Below are 23,875 nucleotides of genomic sequence, written 5' to 3' on the forward strand. Positions count from 1 at the left end.
ATTTGATATAATAAACTTTTTCTTTATTACAATGAGCTATTGCAATAATATGGAAGGGGGGGAAGGCAAGGGGGAATGAGGGAATCTTTGCTCTCATCAGAAGTGGCTAGGAAAGGAAACAGCATATGTACTCAATGGGGTATAGGCATCTGGAGTAAGAAGGGGGGTACAGGGGTAAGGGGGGGGATATGAGTGATGGAGGAGAGGATGGACCATGGTGGGGTGAATGGTCAGATATAACACATTTTCTTTTTTACTTCTTGCAAGGGGCTAGGATTGGATGGCCTGTCTGGGACCATAAGGCCAGGTGGATGCTGGGCCTAAGGAGTGGTATGGGGACTCAGGGCCTCTTGACCCCAGAGTCGGGGATCTGTCTGCTGTGCCACTCAGCTACCCTACAGCAGAGTCAGAGTGAAAGGAGAGAGAAAATATAGTACATGGTAGTGGAGAAATATCAAGGAGGGAGTTTGTAATCAGCAATGGCAATGGTGGAAAAATATGGAAGTAACTTTTGCCATGGACTTATCATAAAGATTGTGATCCACCTGTGACAGAGTTGTTGGTGTTGGAACACATTTTTTAATATTATTTTTGGGGGGGTGCAGGGCAAATGGGGCTGGGTGGCCTGCCTGGGGCCACATAGCAGGGTGATCGTTGGGTGTCTGAGGCCGGATTTGGACCCAGGTGCTCCTGGCTCAAGGGCCAATGCTCTGTCCACAATCCAGCCACCCCTACTATTATTACTATTTTATTTTATTTTGGGTCTTGTTTTTTTTTTTGGTTTGTGCAGGACATTGGGGTTGGGATGGCTTGCATGTCACATGGCTGGGTGATTGTTGGGTGTACGGGGCTGGATATGGGCTTTGGTGCTCCTGGCTCCAGGGCTGGTATTCCGTCCATTGTGCCACCTGGCCATACATATAATTACTACTATTATTTTTTTAATTTTAATTTTTTCTCTCCCCTTTACTTTATCGCTCAAGAAAGTCTATATTTATGGGGGGAGGGGGTATTTCATTTACTCTTAAACAAGAATATTTTGTTAATGTAAAAAAATTATTTGTACAAAATGAGGATAAATATTAAATAAAAATAAAAAATATGTATAGCCAAAATTTGTGTAAACATATCAAGATTGTTTATACAAATAAATATAATTTAATATTTGTATCATAAATATGCTTACATGTTAAATGTACAATAATACATTATTATATATATGTGTATATATATATATACATATATATATGTATATATATATATATATGTATATATATATATATATATATATATATAATACGTATTTTAAGCTAAGAAAAACAGTCCCAGAGATTAGACAGGAGCACAGCATTAGCAGCCCTTCCATTCAGAGTTGTGCGACACCTAGGAGACTGTAACTCATTTTTGACAGTATGGAATTCTAGGTGGAGCCAAGATGGCTACAGTAAAGGCAGGGACTTACCTGAGTTCTCCCCCAAACCATTACAAAAATTTTTAAATAATGTATTTAAGCAAATTTTAGAGTGGCAGAATCTACAAAAAGATTGAGTGAAATAATTTTCCAGTTCAAGACTACTTGGAAGATCTGCAGGAAAGGTCTGTTCCACCAGGTTTAGAAAGGGTACAGAGTATAGCCCGGGTTGCCCTGTGTCTGAATGAACTAGCTCCAGTCATCCAAGAACAGACTATGTGTTGCAGTGGTGATTTCCTGACATCTCAGTCCAGGGATTGTCAAGGACAATTGAGAAGATTAGCAGGAAAACTGCTGTACCACAATTAGAGCACTCTGCATAGACCTCAGAGTAGACCTAGCCCCCGGGGACCAGGAACAGGCCTGCAGAGTCACCCAGCAGTTGCTTCCAGAGTGCTCAGGTCACAGATGGTAAGCAGGTCAGGGTAGACTGTAGAGGTCTCTTTGTCTGAGATAGGACTCTGAAACTTTGCCCCTACTCCTGTCCAGGAAGAGGAACAGAATGACACCAGAGCTTACTGTAGAGGACAGATTTTGTCCTCCAGGATAGGCCTATGGTCATCTACAGGCTAGAGCACAGGCCAGGAGAACAATCAGAGCCTCTCCTAAGACCTTGGAAGAATCAAGAACTTGTGTGTCCCTGAAAATAGCTGCAAAAACCCTCAAAAGCATGGGACAGTGTATCCTCCACCCTGGAAGCATAACTCTTCCTTAACAAAGAGTTAAAATCAAGTCATGGACTAGAGAAATGAGCAAACAGAAGAAAAAGAATCTGACCACAGACAATTACTTTGGTCCTATGGAGTATCAAAAGATACACAAAGATTCTGAATCCAAAGCTGCCTAGAAAAATATTGATCTCTTGCTAAAGAAGAGCTCAAAAAAGAGTTTGAAAATTAAATAAAGAAGTTAGAAGAAAAATTGGGAAGAGAAATGAAAGCAATGCAGGAAAATCATGAAAACCAAGTCAGCAGCTTGGTGAAAGAGATGTAAAAAATGCTGAAGAAAATAACATCTTAAAAAACAGTTTTGTCAAATGGAAAAAGCAGTTCAAGAGGCCACTGAGGAAAAGAATAATTTAAAAAGCAGAGTTGAACAGATGAAAAAGCTGATACACAATGTTGGAAGGGATGTGGGAAATCTGGAACACTAATACATTGTTGGTGGTGCTGTGAAGTCATCCAACCTTTCTGGAGAACAGTTTGGAATTATGCCCCAAAGGCAACAAAAATGTGCATGTCCTTTGATCCAGAAATACCCCTACTGGGGCTATACCCTGAAGAGATTATGAAAAAGGGTAAAAACATCACCTGTACAAAAAATCCATAGCAGCTCTGTTTGTGGTGGCAAAGAAGTGGAAATTGGGGGGATGTCCATCAGTTGGGGAAATAGCTTAATAAACTGTGGTATATGTATGTGATGGAACATTATTGTTCTATTAGAAACCAGAAGGGATGGAAATTTAGGGAAGTCTGGAGGGATTTGCATGAACTGATGTTGAGCGAGCTGAACAGAACCAGAAGAACATTATACTCCATAACAGCAACATGGGAGTGATGATCAACTTTAATGGACTTGCCCATACTAACAGGGCAACAATCAGGCACAATTTTGGGGTATCTTTGATTGAGAATGGCATCTGCATCCTGAGAAAGAATTGTGGAGTTTGAACAAAGACCAAAGATTATTACCTTTAATTTTTTAAAAAAAAGTTATCTTATTATGTAATATACTCTTCTACATCTCGTACTTTTTGTTTCTTCCTTAAGGATAAGATTTTTCTCTCATCACTTTCAACTTAGATCAATGCATACCATGGAAACAATGTAAAGACTAACAGATTACCTTCTGTGGATCATGGTGGGAAGGGAAGCAAGATTGGGGGAAAAATTGTAAAATTCAACATAAATAAATCTTTCAAGAAAAGGAAACAGAAGATACAAAAGTTCTCTGAGGAAGATAATTCCTTCAATTGTAGAATGGATTTAAGGGAAGTGCATGACTTAGTGAAAATCAAGAAACAATAAAACAAAATGAAAAAAATGAAAAACTATAATAAAATGTGAAATAGCTCAATTTCAAAAATTATTTACCTGGAAAACAGATCCAGAAGAGATAATTTAAAAATTATTGGACTACCTGAAAGTCATGATGAAGGAAAGAACCTAGACTTCATTTCTTAATTTCAAATTCTCTAGGAAAACTGCCATGATATTCTAGAAGAAGAGGGTAAAATAGAAATTGAAGGAATTCACATATCACCTCCTGCAAGAGATCCCCAAATGAAAACTGTCAGGAATATTATAGCCAAATTTCAGTGGAGCTACAGTCAGGATAACACAAGATTTAGCAGCTTCTACTTTAAGGATTTGTAAGGCTTGGAATATGTTATGCCAGAAGGCAAAAAGCTTGTATTACAATCAAGAATCAACTACCCAGCAAAACTGAATATAATCTTTCAGGGGGAAAGATGGACATTCACTGAAAAGGGGGACTCTCAAACTTTCCTGATGAAATGACCAGAGCTGAACAGGAAGTTTGATTTTCAAGTACAGGACTCAGGTGAAGCAGATAGGGTGGGTGTGAAGGGCAAATCATGAGGGACTTAATGATGTTGAACTGCTTATATTCCTACATGGGAAGATGATTCTGATAATTCATATGAACCATCTCATTTATTAGTACAGTTAGAAGGAATATATATATATATATATATATATATATATATATATGTATGGCACAGGAGGTGAATTTTAAGGCATAATATATTAAAAAGAGAGTTAATGGTGGGGAGAAAAGATGTACTGGGAGAAAGGGAAAGGAGAGGTAGAATGAGAAGTTATGTCACATAATAGAGGCAAGAAAAAAACTTTTGCAGTGGAATGGAAGAAGGGAAAAGGTGAAGAAGGTGAGTGAATGAGTCTTAGTCTCATTGATATTTGTTCACTCAATTGGATATAGAAATATATCTTACCCAGAGGAAAATAGGAAAGGGAATGATGTGAGAAGGGGAACCAGGGGAGTGGAGGCAGGGTATAGGTGTTAGAAGAGAAAGAAGATCATGGGAGAGAGTCAGATGCAACAAACTTTTGAGGAGAGATATGATAAAATGAGAGAGAAAATGGAATAAATAGGAATTGGGGGGAAAGCAATTTCTCTGATGAACTTATGATAAAGAATGCTATCCATCTCAAAGACAGTGCTGATAGTCTGAATACAAGCAGAAGAATACTCCCCCCCCCCCCCCCCACACACACACACACTATTTTTCTTGAGGTTTCTCTTTCTTTGGGAGAGGGGTTATGTTTACTTTTACAACATGATTATGATTATTGTAGTAATGTTTTTCATGGCTACGTATTTTTAACCTACACCAAGTAACCAGTTTTCTCAAAATGGGGAGTAGGGTGGGAGGAAGGGAGAGAATTTGGAACTCAGTGTTGAAACTTGCTTTTGCATGTGGCTGGGCGGGGGGGGGGATTTAAAAATAAAATAATAAAATAAAACAAAAGACAACATAGCTTTGTTACTATGGTTGATTAATACCTGTAATAATAATAATAATAACTGATGTAGTTCACTAAAGTTTACAAAATCATTAAAATAATTCTTTGATCTAGGTTACTATAGCTATTATTATCTCTTTATAGGTGAGGAAATGGAAGGATAAGTGAATTGCTAATGATGATATAGCAAGTATGGCAGCTGGGACTCAAACTGAGGTCTTCAAATTTGAGAATTTCAAATCAAGTGCTTTATCATCATATTGCTTCTTCTGGACACTTGTATTTGCTTTCCAGTCCTAATGCTAGCTTGTTATGTGAATTTGAGAAAGTTAGTCACTATATATCTTTTAGGTTTTTGCAAGGCAAATGGGGTTAAGTGGCCTGCCCAAGGCCACACAGCTAGGTAATTATTAAGTATCTGAGACTGGAATTGAACCCAGGTACTCCTGACTACAAGGCCAGTGCTTTATGCTACCTAGCTGCCCTACTATATATCTTATAAAATGAAAAATAACAAATAAATGTAAGGTCCCACTAAAAGACTTAAGCATTTCATTTCTCTATCTCAATAGCAAAAATTTGGGTGAAATAAAAAAAAATTAAAAGAAAAGATAATGAACCCACTGACACATGACCATATTCTTTCTTCTTTTCTCTCTTTGATGTTTCATTATTTATTTCCCAATTTTAAGTGTTTTTTTAAGACTTGAACCCTCTTTTTTGGTGGTATCTCTCCCGTCACTTGGTTCATAATATTAGAATTATTTTCCTTTGTCCTCACTGCTCTTCCTTATCAGTTACCAAAGATTATTTTTTCTAGCTCTATAAAATTTTGTAATACCTTCCCAATTTTCATCTCTCTCCTATCCAACACAACTTCAACACAGCTTCTAAAAGAATCTTCCTAAGACATATAGGCCTGACCATGACACTCCACAGCTCTAGAACCTTAAGTGGATTACTATTGCTTCCAGGATAAAACACTGATTCCTCCAGAATCTATTAGACTTCTGCCCATCTTTTCAAGTTTATTTCACATTACTGAACTCCCTTTCAATTACTCTATGTTTTATCCAAATTTTATTACTAAACTGTTTCTTGAACTCAACACAACATCTTAATTAATACAAGCTCTACACCCTCTTTGGAGACTGAAAGTTCCTTGAAAGTCAATTGTTTTTTTCCTCTTTTTTGCATCCTCAGTACTTAGCACAGTGTTGCAATACAGTAGATGCTTATTAAATGTTTATTGAATGGGGGGGGCAGCTAGGTGGTGCAATGGATAGAACACCAGCCCTAGAGTTGGGAGGACCTGAGTTCAAATACGACCTCAGACACTTAATAATTACTTAGCTGTTTGACCTTGGGCAAGTCACTTAACCTTGTTGCCTTATTAAAAAAATTTATCGAATGGAATGGACTTCCTCCTACTCCTCTACATCTCAAAATTATTATGATCATTCATTTTAAGCTCAGTGTTCCTTCCTCTAAGAAGCCTTAATTGGTTCCTTCCACTTCTCCCTCCCTAGTTCATTCCAATGTGGTATTCCATTATATTTACTTCTCTGTGTGCATGGGTTAAAAGAAAACTCCTTGATGGTAGACAGTATTGTACTTTTGTCTTGCATCCACAGCACCCAAAACAGTGTCTTTTGCTTAACAGTTATAATGGATTGAATAAAAAATCCAGGTATCCTTTCCACAGCTCAACTGTCCCCATTGTAGTTTAACTGTATGATAGGTCAGTATAAGAAATTAAATGGAATTTTTTGAGGAGTTTTACAGAAGCTGCAGATGACATGTGAAGGGTAGCAGATTATACCAAAAAACTTTAGAAATACTGAAATTCAGATAATATATGTATAGCATTGTAAAATATCAACATATTTTATCTTTTAATATCATAATATTTCAGACTTCATCTCTGAGGTCTTCAAATTTGAGACTTTCAAATCAAGTGCTTTATCATCATATTGCTTCTTCTGGACACTTGTATTTGCTTTCCAGTCCTAATGCTAGCTTCTTATGTGAATTTGAGAAAGTTAGTCACTATATATCTTTTAGGTAAAAAGGGAGGGCCAAAAACTTTTATTCAGATTTTCCACATCACAGGGGGTGCCTGTGCTTGTGCCCCTTAACTCTCATGTACAGGGAAGGAATAAATGTTTAGTTTTTTTTTTTTTGGTAAAAGATGTATCTTTTATCTATATTGAATTTATAGAGAATATTTTTGTTTTGCATGAAGAAAGTAAGTTAAATAGTTATGATCTAATAAAAATAAGATTGAAAAGTAATTTAGAGGAGATTATTTGTTAGAAGTATGAAAGATGAGCACCATAAAAGAAATTCATTTCATTACATCACTGAAATGTCCCTTGCTGTTTTCAGTTATTGATAGTCTACCAAAGGCCTCCATTAGTTTTTCTAATTTTTATCTTCTAGTATTATAATCTGCTGTGTGTTATCCTATAAATATTTATCACAGTTTGAACAGAGAAGGGTCAGTATTCTAAATTTCCTTAAAGACTAACCAGAAATTTGTTTTCTTCTCTCTCAAGTTCTCTTTTAACCTCCTTCTTTTCTGTTTTACTTTTGGAAATATAAATGACCTAGAAATTTATTTTTGAAAGAGAAAATGGGAAGCCTTCTTTAGTGAGTTGATATTATCCTTTGCTTTCTTAAACAGAGCCATAACCCTTGAGAATCAACTGGTGATATTGGCAACAACAGCAAGCGATATGGGAGGTTACTATGTCCAGGCTGTCAACGAAAAAAATGGAGAAAATAAGACAAGTCCATTCACTTATTTGACCATAGAAAGTGAGTCTTAAAATGCTAAATGAAAGTTTAAATTATGCTGCTGAAAATAAACAACTCAATTTAATTGACAATTGTGTTATAATAGGATATTTCTTTAGTTAACCTGATTATCTCTTGTGTTAATCAAATGCCAAAAGTAAATGAGTAGGACTTTTAATTTATGGCTTTCTTTAAAACAATATTTGTTTATGCCAGAAAATGTTGATGCATATAATGTTTGTTAATGAAAGTTCTTTAAATTCATGGACAGTTTTATGTTTTTGCTTTTATGCATATGTGATATTTTTTCTTTTAAAAATGTCTCTCAACTTACAGGGATTGTATTCATGAGTTCTTATTGGGACTAGAAGAGCTAAGACTATTATATCTATCTGGCTCTGCAAGAAAATCCTTAGGAAAATTATTTTTGAATTGAACTAAAATAAACTGTATTAAATGTACATAATAACTAATCCATTTTTCTACCTGATTAAATTGATATTCACTATCACTCACTTTAGTTATACTACTACATGGTTCATGAAACAGATCCATTAGCAATTTTAGTTTTAACAGGGAAATTTACTTTAGAAGTTTGACCACTAAAAGAAGGCTCCTAAGCCTAGTCTCAATAGTTAATAATTAGTTTCTAAGGGAAGAAAAAGGATACTCAATGTTGACATATCTCTTGGGCTATGATATCTTTTTAAAAAACTATTGGTCATTAATCTTTTATATAAGCTGGTTAATAATACTCAGATAACTTGATGTCTTCGTGATATAAAATATACTCTTGATGTTGTTGAATAAGTAAAATTTAGGAAACTGTGATACTGAATGGTAAACTTTAACAATATTATAATCAAATCCCAGGAGTTAGCTATAACCATCAACCTTAAAAAAAAGGAAATGAATAAGCTATATAGTTTGTTTTTGCAAAGCAATGGGGTTAAGTGACTTGCCCAAGGTCACACAGCTAATAAGTATTGAGTGTCTGAGAACTCAGGTCCTCCTGTTCCAAAACTGATGCTCTTTCCACTGGATCACTTAGCTGCCTCCACAATATAGTTTAGTTGGAGGGGATATGATCTACCTTCATTCCTGGGATGACTAGAGAGGGTCTTTAATTTAAATGTTTTTTTGCCTTTTGTTTTGGAAAATTGCTAAAGATAAGTTACATTTTATTTGGAGACCTTGTGCAAGAAGGGAAAATGAGAAAAGGAATATAGGAATGACAGACATGGATTTATCAATCCTGTCTTATTCATTGCCCTATCCCCAAGGGTAATTTATGAATATTTCCTGTCCTTTCCCCCTGACCACCTTAATTCCTATGGACTTGACCAATTAAAAGTGAATTAGAGGCAGTGTGCTATGGCACAAAGAGGGCTGGCATGGGAATCAGGAAGTCTTGAGTACAAATCCTGCCCCCAATACCTCTTACTGCCCAGACATCTCTTCAAAACGAATACAAATCTATAGCCATGATGTCCCCTGGATCAGTGGCAACTTAGAAAGCTTCTTACATTAATGAGTCGATAGATTGAGACACAAAAATTCCATGCAAACAATCCAGTTATCATGACAACAGGAACATATGGCAGTCCAAGAATAAATGTGCTCCCTCATGATCCTCTGAAACACTATGTTACAAGTTCTGGTGTTTTAAATGCCTCAGAGATTTAGTCCTATTTATTATTTCACAAAATTCACTGAATGGAACATATAGATGTATAAATATTCCTGGAAAGTGGAATTAAACTAAAATATAATATTATTCAGGAAAATTTTCTCAAATAATAATGAAGAGATTATGTTTTTGCATTAAATGAAAATCATTTTGAAATCCTCATGACTCCAGACTCAAGACTATCCACTGCAACAACTAGCTGCCCCTATAATACACATGACTATTGTCATTACATTTAGTTTCAAATTCTATGAATGCAATTAATGACTCTACTGTTCTTAGAAAGCGCTACAGAATAAACCCCCCAAAGATAACAAGTTAAGAAGGGTTAAAATTTGAAAAAATTAGAAGAGACTGACCTCATTATAGTAGAAGAAAATAAAGGAAATAAATTTAGGAAGATTCCTACCTAGTAGATTTCCATTTATCTAAATTCTACAAATTAATAAGATAAAAGTTTGAATTTAATACAAATTAATAGAATGACACCTCAATATTCTAACATCATGAAGTCTATTTAGTAGTATTTATTGAATTAAAACCTATAGAAATTTTTAACATTTAAATTCATGTATTAATTTTCTTATTTAAGGAAACCAGAAAGTAGATCCAGTGGCTGCTTATAAACATTTTAATTATTTGAATTGTGCTTGATTTCTATATATTCTATATGCCCGTAATCTGGAGGAAGTGTTAATAAGTTGAAAATGTCCCAGAAATGAGGAAAAAAGGTAAAGCAATAAATGTCTGCGAATAAATTTGTTATTTATTTATAGGTTTTGGCTCAGGATTTAACAATGTGCAGGTAATTGTCTCCTTACTATAAATTAATTAAAAAAAAACAATCACAAGGTCTTGATAGATTTTCATGGGCCATCATAGTTATCTATTTTATGCCTGCATCCCATTTGGAAGCAGTACTTCCTTCAAGGAATGAATCAGGACCTTAACCACTAGACTTCTTGTTATACCATGAAATATTGAAGGGTACATCACCTTTACTAGGTTTATTAGTAAATTAGATATTCTCAAGACCTATTCATAATGCTAGCAAAACACAGTGCATTACAGAGACTTAGACATCTCTCTTTTTTCCTTCTGATGCAAGCTTTGTAAAAACATAAAACAAGATTGATGAATTTTTTTTAAACTTGCCAGCCAGCATTTCTGAAGAGTCAAAAGATAATACAGCCAATTATCATTTAACGAAGATAAATTTTCTCCTAGTACAGAGAGTATAAAGAAGGAAACCTTTGTGTGGTGGATAAGATTGGAATAGTCGGGCCTGGAAATTAAACTTCGAGTTTGGTCATATTGTAATTAATTTAAAGTACGAGGGTGTCATGTTGTCCTGCCTCTAGCTTCCGGGTGCAATAACAAAGCATTATTCTGCAGCAGCAGCATTGATGGAATGAAGTAGAGAACATAGGTTAACTTTGAAGGGAAATCTGGTCACCTGATTGATATACCATCACCCAGTTAAGAAGAGGGAAGACATATTTCAGGTTTCTTAAAATGCTGATATTTCTAAAAAATGCAAATATGTATTGGAAGGCTAAAACACACACATATGCAGAAAAGACTTTATGAGCTATTTGGCCACTGTTGCCTCTATGGAAACTAAAGGATAAAGAAAATTTGGATAGTAAACTTAACTATTGGAAATAAAATGCAGGACTTAGCAGAGTACCACCTGCTGTTTTGTGACTTTAATTGATAATATCTCTTAGCATTTTTCCCTAAGTTTTTGGATACATTATTGCAGGTTTTGCACAGATAGTTACTGTCATGAAGGGGTGAGTACTCTACTGAAATAACAATTTACCTAGTCACTAGAAAGATTTGCTCACAATTAAAATTGTGTATTTGCTTTGAAGTTTTAATGTGATTTACAAATTCAGCAGATAGGTGGGATTCTTGGAAGCACCACTGGATGAATCTTTCATGGCTAGTTCCTGAAACTCAGTTGCACACAGGAAAAAGAATGACTGAATTCTCCAGAGAGAAGACATTTCTATTTTGAGGTCAAACTCAGGCAAGCTTTATAAACCTGCCAACCTGTATTTTTGTTTTCCCTTTAAGGACTTTCCACTCACTTAACTGATTTGGGGCCATTCATTCAGAACTGAATTCATGTATCAATAAAATGCTCTTCTGTAAAGTCATAGAAGTAAAATATAAGAAAATGATGCCCCATGGTGGTACTGACCATCTCTACTAATCTTGGACTAACATCCGATTCTCTGTAAGGCAGGACATTTCATTGTTCAATGTCTTCATTACCTGACCCCTTGTACATGAAAGAGGTTTCTCCTTTCCATCTTTAATCTTCTTTATTTATTCCCCCCTCACCTCCCCCCCCCCACCAGGGGAAGGATAGGAAGAGCTGAGAACCAGACTGGGGACTTCAGTGGCTTAGGATACTGTACAATACAAGGCTTTCCTCTGCAGGGAACAGATTGCATGAAGGTATAACAGTGTCAGTGCAAAAAAAGAATGGACACCTGAAAAGTAATAAGGTTCCTGTCCTGGAGGTCTTCATTTAAAGAGCAGATGATCACTCAGTCAAAGTCTTGAGTCTGGAGTCATGAGGATTTCAAATCTAGCCTCAGACACTTACTAGCTATGTGATTCTGGGCACATCTTTTAACCTCAGTTTCTTCATCTGTAAAATGGGGATAATAATAGGACCTAACCTCCCAGGGTTGTTTTGACAGTGAAATGAGATAATATTTGTAAAGGACTTAGCATAGTCACTAGCACATAATAAATGTTAGAGAACTATTAGTGATGATGATGATGATGATGATGATGATGTTATACTGGAGATTCTATTTTGAGTATGTATTGAAATGGGAAGCTGCTGAGGGGTCTCTGTGGACTTTAGATTCTGTGATTTTGAATTAGTACATAAACCTATCCTTCAACTTTTACCACAAGACAAAGCCATGGGATTACCTTTAATACATAAGCAAAGAAGCAAACTTTTTATTTAACTCCTGTGTTTCAATCCAAGGTATTTGGTTAGTCTACACTCCTAAAATTATAGTTTACAACCCCCTTTTACTAAGTTCACTAGGAATATCCATCCATCCTTCCTTCCTTCCTTCAGTTAGCTACCCTCTAAATTCCCTCAGGTTTCTTTAAAGTATGCCTTGGTACCTTCTTAACAAAGAATATAAATACTTCTTTATATTTCCTTTACTAGTACTTAATGATCCATTCCCAATTTCTCACCCTTTACAATCACTGAGTAATTATTCAATTTATTCAATCACAACATTAAAAATTAAGTACAGTAATTGAAGAACAAGGCAAGATAGTACAGATGTCCCAGTGTAGTACATGATTAACATGTGAATGATATAGATAATAAGTATCATAGGAACTCAAATATGTTAGAAATTATAATAGACTAGCCATCATATTGAGGATTATATCTATGTAGGTCTCTAAAGGAGGACAGAATGATTGGATGGTGAGAGGATAACTTGATTCATATTTCATTTGGTTAGTGAGCAGATCAATGTGAACCATCTCTAACCTGTCCCCAGTTTTTCATCTTTATGATTCTTGTATCTATTCCTTATAAATTATCCATAAAGGATATACTCAATGAATAGGAAAGATATATCTTCTAGCATTCTATTAATACTATTGTAAAATATAGGTTGTCCATCTGTTATACTTCACTCATACTATACAACTAGTCTATTTCCTCCTTCTCTCATCCATTTCCTGAATATCTTCTGACAGTTATCTTTGGTATCATTGCAGCCTTGGTATATTTGCTTTCATCATTCTATTGTTTTCAGCAATTTTAATTCTTAAGAGAAGCCATATACAATAATCAACAGGATAAGGTTGATTTTAAAAATCATGGATTTTTGGACCAAGGAAGACTTACTGCCCTTTTGAGAAGAAAGAGAGAATCTACTTGTCTCTAAATCCAGGTAGATTATTTTGTCAAAAGCAGATGGTCAGAATTCAGTTGATAGGAGATTTATGATTATTTCAGAATAGTCTTCCAATATAGAAAATAGCATTTATAGGTTTACAATATTCAGGATGACTCAGCATTTTATTTATAGCTTACATGTGTCTTTAATATCTTTTTTTACCTCTAATCACTTTTGCTATTACATTCATTGAAATGATTTGTCTCTTATCCCTGTCACAATAATTGATATGTGAGGATATGAAATTCTTTCAGGATGCAAACAAGGGAGATGGAAAATTGAATTTGCCTTGCAATCATTTTATAAACTCTGACATACGTCCATTATGTATCCCATCTGGGGAAATGTTGAACAAAATTAATGGTTATTTGTTGGAAGGAGATCACAGTATCAATTCTTTCACTTGGAAAAAAATGTTTTAATGTCTAAGTATCCCCCAGATCTTCCCTTTTCCACCTTTGCTTAACAAAACATAGTCCTATATGGAATTTCACAGTTTTAAAAGAAAATTACCACAATTTGCTAAGCTCCCTTTTTTGCTCATGTCTTGTTATTTTTAAGGTTCACTTATCAGCCCACTCCAGACACATTAGCCTCTTACCAATATATTACATTATTTTTCTTTTTTTGTTGTTGTTTATAAAAGAAAGATTTTATTTATTTATTTTGAATTTTACAATTTTCCCCCAATCTTGCTTCTCCCCCCACAGAAGGCAGTCTGTTAGTCTTTACATTGTTTCTATGGTATACATTGATCTAAGTTGAATATGATGAGAAAGAAATCATATCCTTAAGGAAGAAAAATAAAGTATAAGAGATAGCAAAATTGCATAGTAAGATAACAGGTTTTTTTTAAATTAAAGGTAATAGTCTTTTGGCCTTTGTTCAAACTCTATAATTCTTTCTCTGGATACAGATGGTATTCTCCATTGCAGATAACCCCAAATTGTCTCTGATTATTACATTGATGGAATGAGCAAGTCCATTAAGGTTGATCATCACCCCCATGTTGTTGTTATAGTGTACAGTGTTCTTCTGGTTCTGCTCATCTCGCTCAGCATCAGTTCATGCAAATCCTTCCATGCTTCTCTGAATTCCCATCCCTCCTGATTTCTAATGGAACAATAGTGTTTCATCATATACATATACCACAGTTTATTAAGCCATTCCCCAACTGATAGACATTCACTTAATTTCCAAGTCTTTGCTGCCACAAACAGGGCTGCTATGAATATTTTTACACAAGTGATATTTTTAACCTTTTTCATAATCTCTTCAGACCCAGTAGTGGTATTGCTGGATCAAAAAGTATGCACATTTTTGTTGCCCTTTGAGCATAATTCCAGATTGCTCTCTAGAAAGTTTGGATGAGTTCACAGCTCCACCAGCAATGTATTAGCGTCCCAGATTTTCCCCATCCCTTCCCAGCATTGATTGTTCACATTGTTTTTCAAATACATTCATTTTGGTCTTTTGACCAGTTTTCTGCAGTTGCTGATCAAATGTTCACTGTTCAAATTCTCTCCATTTAGGAAAATTAAAGGTTCTGAAGTCTATATTTTTATTCTATGTGAATTCTTTCATAATTTTTTATCCTTCAGATGAATCAGAATGTATATTTGACTGATTCATTGGAAAATATAGAATAGTTGCTCTGTTTTTTATGTTATAGTAACTGTTGTAAATAAAACTATCTCTTGCATCATATACTGAAGTATTATCAGAGTTAATTTGACCTATGGTCCATCTTACTCCAAGTAGAATACTGATGACAGATGGAATCTTTTGTCAGAAAAAACTTAGCTAAGAATAGGAGGGATATCACTAATAGAGTCTTCTAGACTCTGAACTTTTGGAACACAACAGTCTTTGGATTAAAAAAAATCTGAAAGTTCTTTAGACTTGTGGATACAGAAAAAAGGGCAGAAGATGCTAAACATCAGTAGGTTTTAGAATGTCTATGAATATTCATTCTAGGCATTTTAAATGTAAGATCATTGCCTAATTACCAAAAATTTGGCATTATTGAAAGAATTGAACCACATCTATATTGATGTTTTCATAATTAACAAAACCAGAAAACAACTAATGGAAACTTTGCTCATGGATTCTCTTCAGAGGCAAACAAAGGAATTGATTTTATAATCTGACTAAAGAAAAGAGAAATCATTTAGCAGGATACTTGGTTATCTAATTGTGTATTGCTTATGATAAACATTAAATTCATTGTTGGTTATTTACCAATATTTTATTCTGGAGAATGAAGAGGTAGAGAAATCCTGCAGACAAAGTGACATTGTTTTCCAAACTAATTCAGCATTTATTTTTATATTTGGTGATTTTAGGTAGGCACAAAAGAGGACAAATAAGATATTTATGAATTAATTGTGATGTGCCATGAATTATGTTAACTGTTTTAATAAGTATAAGCAATCAAGATAATTCCTACCCACCAAGAGCTTCCATTTGAATTAAGGCAAACCACACCTTAAGGCGAGTTGGAGAGATGAGAGAATAAATATATATAAAGAGGTAAGACAAAAAGCTGACATATTAGAACTCAGGAGTCTAGACAGACATCAATGTACTAATGGGGAGAATGAGGAGATGATGTCACACAGGGCTAGAGTAAGCCAAGAAGTTATAAAAAATGGTGAAAAATATGCTGGAAAATATGAATGATGTTTCAAAAATTAAAGCGACAAAACATTCATAGACTACCTAGGAGTCTCACACCTACAGATGATGAACATTTTCTTCCAGAAGAGATTTGAAAGGTGATGACATCTGTATTCAGAAGAACATTAGCAAAAAAATTGAAATTTCCTTTTTTGCTAAGCTATAGTGGTTGCTGAGGTGGAAATCATATCAGAGTCATCTTTGTATAAATAAATATAAAACTAGAAGCAGAATGAGAAGAAAGATACTAAATAATTACAACAGCTTCAACTTCACCAATTCAAACCAATCCCCAACCCTGAGGTGAAAATTTAGAATTTACTTTGATTATCACCATTTCTTCCAAACTTTTTTTTTAATCAGGAGGTATTTGACCTCCTTGCAAAAGAATACAATGTCCCCAAGGCAAAACTGATTTAAAATACAAACTCATTTGTAACTCAGTTATACATAGATATTTATATCCATATAGATATACACAAACACACCCACACTGTATATGCCATGATAGTATATAGTAGTAGATTATGTCTTATTTAGATTTTTTTAAATAAAGAGCAGTGGAAAGAAAAACAAGGAAAAAAACTCAACTCATCACCCCTTTAAGGACATTCCCAGACTCTGGGAGCATAAAGGAAAAATAAAAAGAGAATGGAAAAAGAGTCAGAAAACAATCCACTACATTCCTTTATAGATCATGGTATATTAATTGTTTAAATATTAAGAATAGGTGGAAATTAAAATCTCCTTTATCTACTTCAGCAATTTGGATAATCCCAAACTATAGTTATGTGTGTGTGTGTGTGTGTGTGTGTGTGTGTGTGTGTGTGTGTGTGGTAATGCCAACACAGGAAGCCATTCTCCCTAAATCCCAGCCAGTCAATTAACTGGAGTCAGCTTTAATCACTGGCAATCAGTTAGAATCCCAGTCAGTTGACTTTTCATCATGATATCACTGAACATTTTCATACTTTATAGGGAGAGAGAGGTGTTAAAATCAAAATAAATCACAGAAAATTCCCCCTGCCCCCATCATTTATATTTATACAATCCTTATTCTGTATTGGTTCACATAGCTCTGGCTGGATGCTTGAAACACTCATTTGTAAAATATCCATCTCCTTGTAATTCAGTTTTCACCAAAGTATAGCCCTTTGAGTTGTCTTCTCATCATTGTGATATTAAAAGGCGTCTATTTAAACAATGGAAGAGAGTGTCCTACTTTTATTTTTATTTTCTTTTTTTTAACTGTTGTTCCATCATCATGTGATTAAATTGGCATAATTCTACAGATGCCCAGACCAAGCTTTGGGGAACTGACTCTCTGTTGTCCTAGCAACAGGCATAACTGCATTTGTTCTTTTGGTGCCTCAGTTGACTTCCAGGCAATTCTGATATGATTTCTTTAATTTGGAATCCCTACCAACTCTGAAGAGCTTATATAGATGTATCCTGCATTTTGTCTGTACCTCTTCTTCAAGGATACTTTGCATCTGCATCTATATTTCTCACAATAGAATAATTACTAAAGATAAGAGAAGATGGTATTAAAGATAAGCTAATAAGATTGTTTCAAAAATTATGTAAGCTCATACTTATTAGACTTAGGCCTATTCTGATGAGGTGCTCCCTATTTTGACTTCTACAACATGAAAACTTTAATACTTTGAATACCATGTCTATATGTGAGTGTGAATTCATGTACTTCATCTACTTGAAAAGTATGTTGTCTTCAACAATGTCTGTGGGCCTAATATTTTGCAATCTTGCCAACATTTGGCTAATAGGATGCTCAGAATTTAGCAAATTAGGTTCTCAAATAACAATCTCTCATTGAGCCCATACTTGAAATCTTTCTAATTTGAAAAGGCCTGATTCTGTCTGATCAGTTTGACCATCTGTCCTCCTATAGAGTATTCACATGTATATACTGGCACCTTGTAAAAAGGACAATTGACAATTGATATAACTTGCCTTCTATTGAATTTCGCTTGAGAATCCATAGCAATTTCTGTGTTAAGATTTGACTAGGCATCAGAGAAGGAGTTTAGTTGAAGACCACACACACACACACACACACACACACACACACACACACACGTATTTGAATTTGCACCTATTCTTAATATTTAACCAATTAATATATCAATATCTGAGACTGATTAATTAGTCTCATTTATTGTTATATATGTAGTATAACAATTGGGAAACTTTTGACAGTACCTACTTAGTTCCACCTTTGCCACTCAGTCATAATGCTTTATTACTGATCACTATAAATGATGTTCTTTCAGCTATTAGAGAAGGCAATTACAGTGGGTAATTAAAATTGTAGATCTTTACAATGTGGTTGAGAATGTTAAATCAACTCTTAAGAGTGTCAGTGAGGGTCTGTTAAAATGAAAGAATAATTAGTCACTCTCAAGACCATTACCCAAAGTCAGATTGTTGGAGTCCTCATTGCCAAAAACAATTTGTTCCTTGGGTATGAAATGGAATTTATAATATCAGAAGTTAGTAGGGACCCACAATGTATCTAATAATTCATAAGATTTTTCTATGTAATATAATTAGAATCTATTTTCCTCTTGTGGTTCTTTATTGTTTCTAATCGTTATTCTACCTATACAGTCTTCTCCATTTATCTTTGCCAGGAAAATGCTATTTCACAAAACAGACTCCTATTATAGGAGTTACTACTGTATTATTATCAGAAATTTAAGTGATTCAGTATAACCTTCTAGCACCACAGTTACTTTCCTAAGGCATTCAAGTTTATTTTCAAGATTTCTTTAAGATAATTTATAACTTTAAAGATGTTAACTGTATGTATAGGTTTGAATGATCACGGGAATAGCACAAGCAACATATTTCAATGACGTTCTTTGGGTAGCATTGTTGTTTATCCTTCATTCTGGAAGAAAACCATGATAGCAGGAAGGTGATACGATGGCATATAAATGATTTGGATTCAAGTCAAAGAGGGCTATGCAAAATCACAAGCTTCCCTTTCTCCTCCAGAATCATTTGGATCCAGTAGCAAGGAATGGGTCAGGACAACAATTATGGAAGTCAATGGAAGACACAAAGACTAAATATCTGATTTATCATTTCAGAGGACCTACAGCTCAACAGAATAATTTAAGCTCTACCTGCTCATTTTATAGAAGAAACTGAGGTCCAAGAAAAGTTGAGTTTATTTGTCAAATTTCAAATTTAAATTATCTGCTGAAAAAGGGAGATTCATTTTGCATCCAGCTTCTCTATTTTATTTTCCATCCTCAGAATGTGCTTAAGGAAGTGGGGATATAGAAGAATCTCTCCATTCTTTGGGAGACAAAATGAAGGAACCAGAGACAAGGGAACTAGAGTATGCAAAAGTATGCCTTTCAAATGACCCTGAAAGACTTTTACTTATGTATTTTGTTGAGGTTGGTATTAAATGTCCCAAGTTACACTATTTACTTTCCTCTAAAGACTGTTCCATAGCGTAGTATATCTCTCTGTCAGAATGTCACTCTCTAGTTTTATTAACTCTGACAGGGTTGAATTGCACAAAGGTTTGCTCTCATTTGGGGAAAATTTCCAGCATAAATGTGCTCCAGAATTGAAACCTCTCTTCTTCCATTTCTTCTGACTTGTGGAATCATCCAGATTAATCAGAATGACTTACATATAGAAATCTTACCTGCAAGAATCAGCTCCAAGTTATTCTGTTAATTGCAGATAGTTGACACAGTTCCACATTTCTTTATTCTGATGGAAAATGGAACTTTCACTTAATGTAGAGAGTAACCCAAAAGTAAATCATACAAAAGAAGAATTAATAAAGAAAGCATGGTACATAAATGATTGTTTAAGGAAAGGGGTGAAGAGAGTTAATTTAATGATGTGTTGATAAAGTTATAACCAAATATTATAGAATTTGACTTTTGGAAACAATTAATTAACTTATTTGGTTTTAAGATTAGTTGGTCCAGATCTAACCTTTTTTAGAATTGCATCTAGATAGCCCAAAAGCCGCTTAATTCTGGCAGAGTTGGTTGATGTTTTTCCTTAAAAGTGCATACTGTTTAGAGGGGCCATTTGATACTCCAAAAGATAGAGTGAGTACCTTTGGTTTCATTATCTGAAAAGGGACAAAGGACAGGGAGCAAGCATTTATTAAATCCCTACTCTGTGCCAGACACTGTTGGAACAATAATATCATTCTATCCACATTTCAGGTGGAAGGTGCTCTTGAAGTTCAGTTGAGGAAAGTGAGACAGACAAATAACTTAAGTGACTTTGTTAAGATTACAAGTTGAGAAGACGCCAAATGGAAAGTCAAAGATCTGATTCCAAAGCCTGGGCTCTTTCTACCATATCCTTCCTTTTAAAAACAGAGATATCTGTCCCAGTTATTCATATTTCCTCCTCACCAGAGATATGTAACCTAATTTTTTTAATGATTTTTTTTCATTTAACAACTATTTATTTTCTTTCCATTTTAAACATCTCCTCTACTTGAAAAGAAAAAACAAAAACAAAATCCCTATTACAGAGATGATAAGGAGCCACTGGAGTTTAGTAAGTAAAGGAATATATGACCTTTGGAGATCTTTATATCATTTACACACTCTTCTAAACCAGCTAAGTGATTCAGTTTAGTTTTACAATAATTAACCATCACACTGATCCTTTCCCCAACAAAAAGAAAATGAAAATGCTTGCTGTTCTCATTTGTTGTCAGTTGCTGTTTTCTTTAGACCACACTATAAGATGACATTGATATGTACAGAGTTAAATATTTTTCTTGGCTGTTTTTAGTGAAGATAAGACTATTAATGTTCTCTGTAGTTATTTAAAAGGGGTAGTAAAAAGGTGGGGGTGTCTTAGGACTTCGTCTTCAGGATTAACCACATCAAAATATATTTAAAGTATATGATATTCCTTTATTAATTTTAATATATTTTCTCATATATTTGATTTTTAATTTATCATGCTTTTGATTAAAATTAATTAGCTATTGAAGCAATATCATTATGAGTACTCATTGATTTTGTTACATACTTGAGACCTCCTTGTAAAACTCATCTCCATTTCTATGACATCCATGACATTGGATTGCATTCTAGGTGAACCTGACTTATAATAGGGTAATTGATTTTATTTTAAGCACATAGGAGTTTTAACAAAGCAAAGCAATTATATATTTTTAACGTCCCAGTATAAAATGTGATTAAATATTCAGTGTGCCATTTTCCAGTAATGCACATTTCAACCCCTGATTGACTTAGTAGTAAATATTTGAGAGTTGTAATGGACAAATCCTTCATTATTTCGGCAGTAATCTGCTAAAGAACTTTCCCAGTTTAAGATGATCCTTCCTTGATGGATTAGCCATCCTAAATTTCTCTATTCAGAGCCTTTCTTTTTGGGCAAAACCTATCAAGATAATGTTATACTGGCATTGCCTTTGAGAAACCTGGGTCATCTCTATCTCACAGAGTAGTGCATTAGGGGAAAAATATAAATATTATACAATACAGCACTGAGACATAATGCCTGTTTTACTTCTCTGGTGTCCTAGATAAGATGTAAATTACTTCTACAGCACTAGTCACCCATACCTGATTTATTTGGGACTCTTTGGAAAAATACCAAAAAAACAAATTATTGATTAATTAATCAGTGAGTATAATACATTACTTGTCCACTAGGTGGCGATATAGTCAAATCATGACCTAAGCGATTTCATAATTGAGAATCCAGTATGCATGCACCAGCTTTCCCACAAGCTGAAGTATAGAAATTGTACAAAGAAGCATATTCCTACAAGCTATTCATCATAGGTGGACAGATTTAGCTATTATATAAACCAGGTTGAAAACTTAGTCTAGGAAAAATAATTGGATATATTAATTTCTCTAATTGAAAATTTTAGAATTCTGATAAAAATATTTATTAGTCCTTTCAGTTTTGTTCTGTTTTTATACTTGGGATATCTATTTTTGATTGACCAATATTATTCATGTGACTCAAACACTTTGCTTTTCAATATCCACATAGTTTATTAAAATGTAGTAAAGTAAAAGACTGTATGGGAGCTGTGTAACCTGGCAAAATAATTAAGAAAATACTTTGTTTGATCATCTTTTCACACAACTCTCTATCTCTCAAAGTCCCAGCTCAGTCTATATGGATTTTTCACTATTTTTTTATGTAATGGAACATTTTTAGTAGTCTGATGAAGACTGTGGATTCCTTTTCAGAATAATGTTTTTAAATATGCAAGATAAAAAAATAGCTTAGATAGGAAACTAATTATATTAAAACAGTTATCAAAATACTTAAAAAAGAAAAAGTTCATGGATGTCAGGTGAGGTCATTGAAAAAATTAAGAGAAGAATACTACATAGGTTTGGAAGCTAGCATGTTTGATTATGCAAACACTCAAAAGGAAATTGAAACAAAACAAGTTTTTAATTAACCCATATCAGCAGAAAGTATTTCTAACTTTCTTCTAGGAAATATCTGGGGGAAAGTGAGGAATAAACTCTTCTATGAGAATGCTAACACTTTGATGTTGAACTTCAACATCCCCATTATTCTTTGGAAACTTTAGTAACTAGCTTTGTGTTTGAGTCAATTAAATGTATCTTGATCTCACTTAATTTCAAATATTAGAGCAAATTTTCATCATGTTTAGTTTTGTACAGGAGTAGACCACTTTAAGAAAACATGCAGTACTAAAAAAGTTGACTTAGCAGTTGTACACATCTGTAGCACAATATTAATTGATAGCATGAATGAGAATTATACTACAGTCTCAAGAGAACTGAAAATGAATATCACTGAGAAAGCAAACAAGAAATTATGATGGGTATAAACTAACTGAAATTTACAAAAAATAAGAAACTAGAAAAAATTATTGGATTAAAGGATATTATCAAAGAAATGTGAAAAACCCTCTTCTCTCAATGATAGTTTTTTCTTATTAAATGTATGATTAGGCAATAGTTATAAATGATCTCTTTGTTACTTTGTAAATATTGTCATATTAGTTTTGCACAACAACCCAGTAAAGTCAATGTCATTATTCTCCTTTTGTAGAAGAGAAAACTGGAGTAGTAGTAACAATGTGTGAGATATTTTTTTTTTGGTATGCCTTTGGTATCTTGTCTTTCCTCAGTCCCATCACAATATTTTTGCCTCCAATAAAGACTTAATTTATGCACAGTTAGTCCAATCTGACTGCTTTTACTGACTTCATTTTCTTCAATGCCTTGTCTACTTCTTCTATGTACATATCTAAGATTGTTATATTAGATTTTAAATATGGAAACTATGTTGCTCGGATTGTTTAAAAAATAATTTGTTATAATTTTTTGCACATAATTTCTATCTTTTGTTCATTTTTTGTCCTTTGAATTTCATCTTTAAATATACTTAGGATTACTTTGTTTAGTTGAGTGTCTTGATATACTTCACTAAGCTAGTTTGACCTTATACACTTCTCTGTAATATCTGAGATCATACTACTGGTCATCTTTCACCATCCTTCTACATAAAATTTAACAAATACATTTATATTTTAAATTGGTTATGTCTTTCTTTGGTTGTCATCTCTCTCTACTTGGCAAGTAAATCATGTTTATTGACTATGCTAGCATTTAAGCTGTTTTCATCTCTTCATTTTGGTATTGGTTTAATTAGTTAAAACTTTGTATAAAATTATACACTAATCAAAGTTCTTTTTCCCATCTTTTTGCCATTTTTACCTTAAATC

The 23,875-nt window shown here is 34.0% G+C and overlaps 1 protein-coding gene across 5 annotated transcripts in view; it reads left to right on the forward strand.

Annotated features, from left to right (window-relative positions):
• The window catches only part of SDK1 (sidekick cell adhesion molecule 1), a 1,240,677-nt gene that overhangs the window by 686,018 nt on the left and 530,784 nt on the right, over nt 1-23,875 (forward strand). For all 5 annotated transcript variants that reach the window (XM_074200552.1, XM_074200555.1, XM_074200553.1 and 2 more), the window contains one exon: nt 7,664-7,797. In XM_074200552.1, the coding sequence (XP_074056653.1) occupies nt 7,664-7,797 (134 nt within the window). The remainder of the gene's footprint in view (nt 1-7,663; nt 7,798-23,875) is intronic.

This window comes from Macrotis lagotis, chromosome X (assembly GCF_037893015.1).
Source record: "Macrotis lagotis isolate mMagLag1 chromosome X, bilby.v1.9.chrom.fasta, whole genome shotgun sequence".
NCBI classification, from domain to species: domain Eukaryota; kingdom Metazoa; phylum Chordata; class Mammalia; order Peramelemorphia; family Peramelidae; genus Macrotis; species Macrotis lagotis.